This window comes from Notolepis coatsorum (genome assembly GCF_963971535.1).
Source record: "Notolepis coatsorum genome assembly, chromosome: 10".
Lineage (NCBI taxonomy): Eukaryota > Metazoa > Chordata > Actinopteri > Aulopiformes > Paralepididae > Notolepis > Notolepis coatsorum.
This window is the reverse complement of record NC_140174.1, coordinates 102,292,282-102,302,006: the sequence shown is the minus strand read 5'-3', so window position 1 is coordinate 102,302,006 and position 9,725 is coordinate 102,292,282. Positions and strand designations below refer to the sequence as shown.

Genomic DNA, 9,725 nt, shown 5'->3' with positions numbered 1-9,725 from the left:
CCAAGCCTTTATATATATATATATATATATATATATATGTATGGACGTGAAGTCACAGTGACCTTGACCGTTGACCACCACAATGTAATCCAAGTGTTGTGTTTGTGTTTGTAATCCAAGTGTTTGTGTGAATAAATCCCATTCCTTCATTCCTTCACAAGAGTGCTGACAACCCAAGAACACACATATATAAATTGTGCTGCCATAATCTACAAAACAACCACAGGCTGTTTTTGTCATCACTTTGCGTTCAGTATGGTTTCTGGGTCACCATGGTGTTTTGTATAGGTACCAAATATCACATGTCTTCTATATGCAGCCCACACTCTTTCCAAAATAGCAGTGACCCCCACACTGAATGGCATGCCACGTTATGCCACTACATGGTCGAAATCTACTGCTTTAAAGATTTACAGGATTAGTGGGGGAGAACATGTAGCTCTGTAGCACATTAGGATAAGCCCCAAGCAATAAAGCCACCGGCAAAACAAACATCCCTCTATCACTGTTGCATTATCTTTTGGCATTAAATGACAAGTCAGTTCATCGTATTAATAATCCAAAAATAGGCAATGCACTTTATTTTCACAATTGAAATTATTCTCAGCGTAGCAACAATGTCGTTTTCACGCCAATCAAAGGGCATAATCACAGTAGCGATGTAAGTAAGTACATTATCAGTGTGATTGCAGTAATTATAAAACCAATTCCAGGGAATCTAGGATCGGAGGAATGTATTGTAGGTTGTGATTTTTGGTTCATAAACTTACACACACGGCAAGGCCACCATTATGGTAACAACACTTCATAAAAGCCTCTCCTAGGCCTCAGAATAGACCCAGAACAGAGACTGTTGATCAACCTAAATAAAGACTGACATTAAAAATGACCCTTCTGCAGCCAGACGGAGAAGAGAAGACAGCATTCTGAGGATGCAGAGCAGGGTCGACTGGACGGTAACCTGGTCAGTCGGCAATGTCGTACCATCAATCTCAATCTGTTCGGGGGGGGGGGGGGGGGGGGGGGGGGGGGTTGGTGTTAAGTCTGACAGTGATCCCCTGACAGTGAACGGGAGACTGATTTAGTGGACTCGTCAAATGTTTTGAGCTGTGACCAAGCAGCTAGTATAAGTCATCTGTCCGTCCATCCCATAAATACATTTAAAAAAAGAACGTGTTTACCATGATAGAGCCATGCAATTTACAACGACAGATATAGCTGCACCAATGCATCACAACGAATAGCACACCAATCGGCCAAAAGGCGGAATGTCAAAGTTTGATAAAGCCACAACTCGTACACTGTCAGTCCAATTGACTTGGTATTTTGTACACATAGACCGGCTAACAATTGCCAATAGGATCACCTATGTCATGTTGCCTTTTCTGCCATTTAGCATTTTATTATTATAATTGTTTTCCTTTACCTGATAGAGACATTGGCACGATGACAGATATTGGTGCCAACACCTCGCATCACATCTCACACCAGCTGGCCAAGTTCATCCAAACCTTTGTTTATTCTCGAAAAGGACAATTGAGGTCACCCTCATTTTTAATGTAGTCGAGACTTACAGACATTTCAATGCATACATTTTTTATAATATAATAACAATATATAATAACAATTCTATCTATATAGCACCCTTCACACACATGGACCGCAGCCCAAAGTGCCCCACAGCAAGTAGCACAAAATGAACATACTGTAGGCATAAAATCAGCATACAGTCGACAAGAATGAAAACAATGTATAAAATGCAGACATAAGTGTTGACAGAGTCACCTGTGGAGCGACAATAATTTGTTCATGTTCCTCTCTTTAGCCTTTGGCGTGGTTTATTATTCACACATCATTATGCACATGAGACCTTCTCTCGTGAGAGGCGACGGAGGAAGAGATCGAGGGGGAGGTAACAACTCCTTTTATACCTCTTACCTGACGACAGCATCAATAGCTACGTCCCCTTGCACCTAGAGAGCCCTCTTGTGGAAACAGTTAAGCAGTTACATGCAATCGTATATAACACATAACCTCAACACTCCCACTTACGGCTGTCGTGTATACTGTACAACTTTTTCAAAAACATCTTTCAAAGAAAAGAATACAGTTCAGAACATCAAAAAGAATATGGCAGTCAATATTACATAACAGGCAATATTTACACACCAAACATGACCTCTGCAAATCTTCTCAATTTCAGTTTGGAGACAGGCTTTGTCATAGCATCTGCTACCATGTCGTCTGTAGGACAATAAACAAGTGTCATCCTTTCTTCCCTGATGACAGATCTGATGAAGTGATATTTTATATCCACATGTTTACACCTCTGTCAGCACACAGGGTTTTTAGCAATTGCAATGGTTCCCTGGTTGTCTTCATAAACAACAGTTTTCTTATATACATAGGTATCCATTCCTTCGAGCAGTTGTTCTAGATAAATACATTCCTGTATTGTCATAGCTAGAGCCATGTATTCGGCTTCACAAGTTGACAGTGCCACTGTGGGCTGTTTCTTTGTTTTCCATGAAACCAGTGAGCTGTTTATGTTCAAACTCACACAATACCCTGTGGTACTTCTTCTGTCTGTGGCCCTCGCTGCTCTTTCTGAAACAAAGCTGTTTATCTGCTGTACCTTTGAGATAACGAAAAACATGTTTTGCTGTAATCCAGTGCTCCTCTGTAGGATCAGCAAAATGCTGTGACAATTTACTCACTACAAAACATAGGTCAGGGCGAGTACATGTTGTCAAATAAATGAGGCTACCTACAGCTTCTCTGTACATTTTTACATCTGTCAATTTCTGAGCATCCTCTTGGTAGTCTAGTTTTTGATCACATGGTGTTTCCCTTTTTCTACATTCTTGCATGTCAAAAAGTTTCAGGATCTTTTCCACATATCTCTTCTGGGATATTTTTACACAACTGGCAGACTGTTCGAAGTCCATGCCTAGAAAATGCTTTAACCTACCCAGGTCTTTCATTTTGAATCTGGTGGAGAGCATACTTTTCACCTGCTCTAGGTTTCTAGTGTTGTCCGCTGCGCTGATTAAATCATCCACTTCTGTATTTAAACATGGAATACCCTCCTTCTGTATTTAAACATGGAATCCCCTTCTGTATTTAAACATGGAATCCACTTCTGTATTTAAACATGGAATCCACTTCTTGTGATTTGGGTGGGTCTATACCTTCCCTTTGACTGTAACCTTTAGCTACGAATCTGGCCTTGTACTTGTCGTGGCCTTCAATACCCTCCTTGATTGAGTACACCCATTTTCCTCCCACTGTCTGTCTGCCCTCTGGTAACTTGGTTAGAGTAAAGGTGTGGTTGTCCTCTAGGGACCTCATCTCCTCATCCATTGCTCTCTCCCATTTTCTTGACTCAGGGGACACCATGGCCTCTTTAAAGGTCTGAGGTACTCCACTCACTACTCTGTAGCAGTAATCAATGCTGGTAAGTGTACTGTCATCCTCGTCACTTTCTCTCTGGGCATAGTCTTTCAGATACTTTGGGGGTTTGTGTTCCCGTGAGGGATACCTCCCACTGCATGAGGCACGTGATGTCACCCTCGGGTGCTCGTCGTCATCATCCTCTGGGGGCTGTTGACTGTCTGTCTGTACGACTGTGCTCAGTACACTAGGCTGAGGTGTCTCTCTTTCTTCACACCTTACTCTGGAGTCCAGCTCTGGCTCCTCTGTCTGTGTCTCGTTCTCACATGTTGTCTTTGTGACAAATTTTACTAGCCTGTCTTTTTGCTCTTTCCCTTTACCGGGATAGTAGACTAGAAAAGCGGGGCTTCCTTTGTCGTGCCCTACAAAAATACCTTTTTCACATCTGGACTTGAGCTTTCCTCTGTCCTGCTGGTAAGCATAACACACTGACCCAAATTTTTGCATTCTGGCTAGATTACACTTCTTTCCTGTCAGTGCTGTATACGGGGTGGTGCCTGTGTGCTTATTAAAACACCTGTTCCTGGTGTAAGCGGCTTCTTGTACCGCATAATGCCATAGACTCTTAGGTAAGTTACCATCTATCAGCTTACACCTAGCCATTTCGAAAAGAGTACGTCCTTCCCTCTCTGCTACCCCGTTCTGGTGCGGGGAGTAAGGACATGACGTCTCGTGTCTTATCTTGTTCCTTCTCAACAGTGATTGGAACTCTCTATTTGTGAACTCGGTTCCGTTGTCGGACCTCAAGCATCTTATGTTGCCATAAGGGAATACATCTGCAAGGAATTTCTCCGTGGCCTGGAATGTGTCGCTCTTTGCTTTGAGAAAGTAAACAAACACTGCCCTTGTACACACATCTGTAAAAGACTGTACATATTTAAAGCCACCTATGGACTCGTTGCTTACTGGACCGGCTAGATCTGTGTTAACTAGCTCAAGTGGTACCTTTACTTTTTCCGTGGGACGTCTGTTCCTTGATTGAGTGAACTTCCCCTTTATACACACTTCACATTCTTTGTTCGGTCTATGCTTTTTACCGTTACTGTGCATGCCTTCTGTCACTGCTTGCAGTTTCAGTAAATCCTCGTAATTACAATGACCCATGATCTCATGCCATGTCTGGATATCATGACTGACAGTCACATTACACATATCGTTATCATTACACTCTGTTTGTAGATAATACATTCTCTTGTACACCTCTATGTTAAATCGCGTACCGTTAGGCTCTACAAGAACATCTTTACCTTCATTGAAGAACACTTTGGCACCGTTCGCAGTAGCAGATTTTACAGAGAATAGTTCTTGTGGGAACGAGGGTATGTAGAGAGTGTTCTTTAACGTCACTGTACACCGGCGCCCCTCACTGTCTATGAGGCATACCTGTGCGTCTCCTCTCCCCTGCGCCAACCAGAATGTGTGCTTCCCGTCTGCCAGCTCCATGCTGTGTCTCTCCGGCTCGAAGGTGTTGTCAAAGTTCTTGAATCGATTCCTTTCGTTGATGATGTGGGACGACGCACCTGTGTCCACGATCAGTCCCTTCCTTTGGACCTGCTGCTGCTGCTTTGACTGGGTGACGTACGTTGTCTGCGCCCCGAAGATGAAGTCCTCTCGTCCCGCTGCTCTCCGGGCGTCATCTCGACTCGTCTCACGTCCACGGTTGCCGCCATCTTGTCCACAGCCGCCATCTTGTCCATGCGCTCTGGTCACGTTTCTTTCTGCACACTTTGTCTGTGTGCCCCGTGGATTTACAGAAGCTACACCAAACAGTCTTTGTGCAGTTATCTTTCCGGTTCCCCTTTTCTCCGCATCGCCAACACGCCAGCTCCGTCGGGGGTCTGGTCTTCCCTCTCGGTGCCGCCCGGGCCTTCAGCACCCTCTCTCCCGCCTCCGCGGCGACTGGGTGTGTGTCTTCTGAGGCTTCAAAGTTCCGCAACTTGGCCTTGATCTCCCCCAGCGACATGTCCGCTGAACCGTGTGTCACCAACAGTGTGAACGGTTTGTACATCTCCGGTAGTCCTCTCATAACCATCGCCATCATTAGTCCATCGCTCGGTGGTTCTCCGTAATGATCTGTTCAGCTGTGATGAAGTATTCGGTCACAGTCTCGGTGTGCGCTTTCTTTAGCACGGTCAGAGTTATGTAGAGGGATACGATCCGGGGTCTTCCCCTTCCGATGTAGTGTTCTCTTAACACTTTCAGGCTCTCTCGGCCTTTGTCCTTCGTGTCGCAGAATATCAGTCCCAAGCTCGTGTCGTCTAGCAGTGGTGCTAACTCGCAGTATGCGTCAGCATTTTGCTTGGTGTCCAGGGCTTGCGCGGCCGCCGTTACTTCTCCCGTGGGGGCCGTCAAGATGGTTTTATTCAGCCCCACTCCGTGCATACAGCACAACATTCGCTCTTCCCAGAGCTCATAGTCCTCTGCCCTTCCGTTGAACGAGGGCCATTTGCTCCTTCCTTTGGTCGCCATCCTCTTTTGATGGTAGGCGTAGCTTTAGCTCCCGTTAGCCTAGCTTTAGCCACGCGGTGCTCCCGGTGCTAAACTAGCCTATACTTTCAGCTAAACTTGCTACCCTTGCTTATTTCGCTCCTGCGTGATCTGGGCCCATAACCTGTTGACAGAGTCACCTGTGGAGCGACAATAATTTGTTCATGACGACAAGGTTCCTCTCTTTAGCCTTTGGCGTGGTTTATTATTCACACATCATTATGCACATGAGACCTTCTCTCGTGAGAGGCGACGGAGGAAGAGATCGAGGGGGAGGTAACAACTCCTTTTATACCTCTTACCTGACGTCAGCATCAATAGCTACGTCCCCTTGCGCCTAGAGCGCCCTCTTGTGGAAACAGTTAAGCAGTTACATGCAATCGTATATAACACATAACCTCAACAATAATAATAATAATAATAATAATAATAATAATAATAATAATAATAATAATAATAATAATAATAATAATAATAATAATAATAATAATAATAATAATAATAATAATAATAATAATAATAATAATAATAATAATAACTTTATTTGTATAGCACTTTTCATACAGAAATTGCAGTTCAAATAGGCATAAAATAAGTACAATAAGTACAGTGTTGCTCGAAGGCATTTGAACCCCCCCGGAACAGCCAGTCCCCCAAACACCTACAGTACACATCAATCCCCACCACATCCCCATCCAAGACACACCCCCTGATAAAGTATGTCATGACCGAAGGAAAACACAAATAGCCCGCTCGCCACTCACACCGCCATGCTCAGTAGCACTACAACAAACGTCAACATGTACACCTTGTCTGAAAAGCCGTTACTTGTACAACATACGTCCATTCAACTGACACGACACTTTACACACATATCCAGCTGTCCATAGTCTACAACACCTAGATAATGGATACAATGCTCAGGTTCGAAAACACATATCCAGGCAGTAAGACGCAGTAAACACATTTTGTGCTTGTTACACCTAAATGAGATATATCCTACAGTGTGTTCTCAGTTCTGAAACAGAAAATGGAACCGTATACTCAGTACATTCCCCTGGGTGCTCAAAGTGTCAAGTTTGAGTTTTAGCACTACAGTTTTGTTTCATTTAGGGGAGAATTGTGCATGTTCAGTAATACTTTTGGGCTCTTAGACTATGGGAATAACTGTAAAATGCATACAAATGTAAAATGTATGCATTTTAGAATTCCCCTCTGAGATACGTTCATAAGATAGGGTTTCTATGAGGAGGATTTGAACAATGAGGAAGGAAGGAACTGAAAGATCACTATACAATTGTATCCTGATATAATGCTGCCACCCCCCCCCCCCCCGCCGTGGCCTCCCACCCCCCTACCCCAAAACCGCGTGCCCCCCCCCCCCTCCGTCCACCACTATCACCTGGTGCAGTTCCTTCAAAATAGAGACACCTAAGTGGACATACTTATAATGACCTTTCTGAGTCAAACACGTGTGTGTGTGTGTGTGTGTGTGTGTGCGTGTGTGTGTGCGTGTGTGTGCGTGTGCGTGTGTGTGTGCGTGTGTGTGTGTGCGTGTGTGTGTGTGCGTGTGTGTGTGTGTGCGAGTGTGTGTGTGCGTGTGTGTGTGTGTGTGTGCGTGTGTGTGTTTGTGAAAAAAACGTAAGAAAATGAACCGTCTTACTGTACTATTATGTATGTTACTACTATGTACAGTAACTATATATATACTACTAGGTATCATGCTAATATGTCTATACTACTATGCACTCAGAGTGTAACACTAGAGATCGACACTGTTTGACTAACAGCGCCACTGGCCCTTAGCTGCCAGACAGGTACCCCTCCTGTTGACTTGTTGTTCACAATCTGTAAGTGGCTTTGGATAATAGCGTCAGCTAAATGACTAAATGTAAATGTTTACAGGTGGGTGTGTGGAAGTCTGCCTACTGTATAATCTGTTTCATGTTAGATATGATACTATGATGTCACACATTTCATTTCAGAGGACCTGCGTTGCTTTTCTCAGCGGAAGTCTGGACTCTGGACACCTACATGGGGTCTGGACACCTACATGGGGTCTGAACACCTACATGGGGTCTGAACACCTACATGGGGTCTGAACACCTACATGGGGTCTGAACACCTACATGGGGTCTGAACACCTACATGGGGTCTGGACACCTACATGGGGTCTGGACACCTACATGGGGTCTGAACACCTACATGGGGTCTGGACACCTACATGGGGTCTGGACACCTACATGGGGTCTGGACACCTACATGGGGTCTGAACACCTACATGGGGTCTGAACACCTACATGGGGTCTGGACACCTACATGGGGTCTGAACACCTACATGGGGTCTGAACACCTACATGGGGTCTGAACACCTACATGGGGTCTGAACACCTACATGGGGTCTGGACACCTACCTTTTTTTTTATCAACTTTTTCTCCTCCTTTTTCTGTATTTTTCTCCCATCCCAATTTAGTCGTTATGCCAATTCCCCCCTCCCCTTCCTGGTCGTTGCGCGCATTTGCCCCCCACTTGCCGGTCTAGGGAGGGTTGATAGATACTATCACATGTCCCCCAGGACTCTCACTGGGGGAGCGTAACGCGTGGGAGGCTCACACTACTTCCCCCAGTTCCCTCCCTCGCTGAGCAGGCGCCCTGACCGACCTGTAGTAGTCGCTGTTTACAATGACCAGGATACACACCCCGCCGGCTTCCCACCCGCTAACACTGCCAATTGGTTAGTATGGACAACCGACCAAGCCGGAGGTACCGCTGACAGCTGGATTCGATACCAGTGTCTTTGCGGTGGTAGGCAGACGCTTAGTCCGCTGTGCTACCCAGCCGCACGCCTGTCTGGACACCTACCTAATGGCTAGGATTATGTACAAAGTACTCTTCCAGGATCCCCGATCTCCGGCCTGTCAGCCTGCCGTCCAGCCTGGTTTCCAGTCAACACACCCCAACTTGTGTTTCAACCCCTCACTCCAGCCTCTACAGCTAGCATGACCTCTACTGCTAGCAAGGTACATACAGCTAGCACAGCATACATTATGGGGTCAGGACACCTACATAATAATAAATAATGATAAATTGTATTTGTAGTGCACTTCTCGTTCACTAGGATCCCAAAGTGCTACATAGTAAAAAAAAAAAAAAAAAAAAAAAAAAAATACAGAATACAATTTAAATAAAACATAGTTAAAAACAACAGCACAAGAAAAAAAATGTATCACAAGAAATAACTAGCAATCAAAGGCCTTTTGAAATGGGGCGACAGTGGCTCAGGAGGTAGAGCAGTCGTCTGGCAATACAGAGCTTCTCGGTTCGATTCCCGCTCCTCCCGGGCAGCGTGTCGATGTGTCCTTGAGCAAGACACTTAACCCCTAATTGCTCCCGATGAGCAGGTCAGCACCTTGCATGGTTGCCTCCGCTGTCGGTGTGTGAATGTGTGAATGAATGGGTAAAATGTGAGTAACAAATTGTAAAGCGCTTTGGATAAAAGCACTATATAAAAAAGCAGCCATTTACCAAATGGCGTGGTGCATCCGAGCAGAAGGCTCGGCCCCCCATAGTGCAGGGCCTGGTACTGGGCAGGGCCGGACTGGGGAAATAATTCATACCGGGAGATATAGCACGAAATATAGCCCCAATCAGGCCACTTTTTAAGCGGGGGGTCTGGGGGTCCCCCACCAGGAAATCTTTTGTTACAAAGACTTAATTTCCTGCATTCTGGTGAATTTTAGTGCATGTGAATCACAAACTAATGAGCCAACAATTGCTTAGTACA

The 9,725-nt window shown here is 45.1% G+C and overlaps 1 protein-coding gene across 1 annotated transcript in view; it reads left to right on the top strand.

The window, feature by feature from the left end:
- Positions 1–5,715, top strand: part of LOC311235661 (adhesion G-protein coupled receptor V1-like) — a gene marked incomplete at both ends in the record, with an annotated part of 226,226 nt that extends 220,511 nt beyond the window's left edge. The window contains 2 exons of the mRNA XM_084323125.1: positions 901–964; positions 5,656–5,715. Of these exons, the coding sequence (XP_084179251.1) occupies positions 901–964; positions 5,656–5,715 (124 nt within the window). The remainder of the gene's footprint in view (positions 1–900; positions 965–5,655) is intronic.
- Between the last annotated feature and the right edge of the window lie 4,010 nt (positions 5,716–9,725).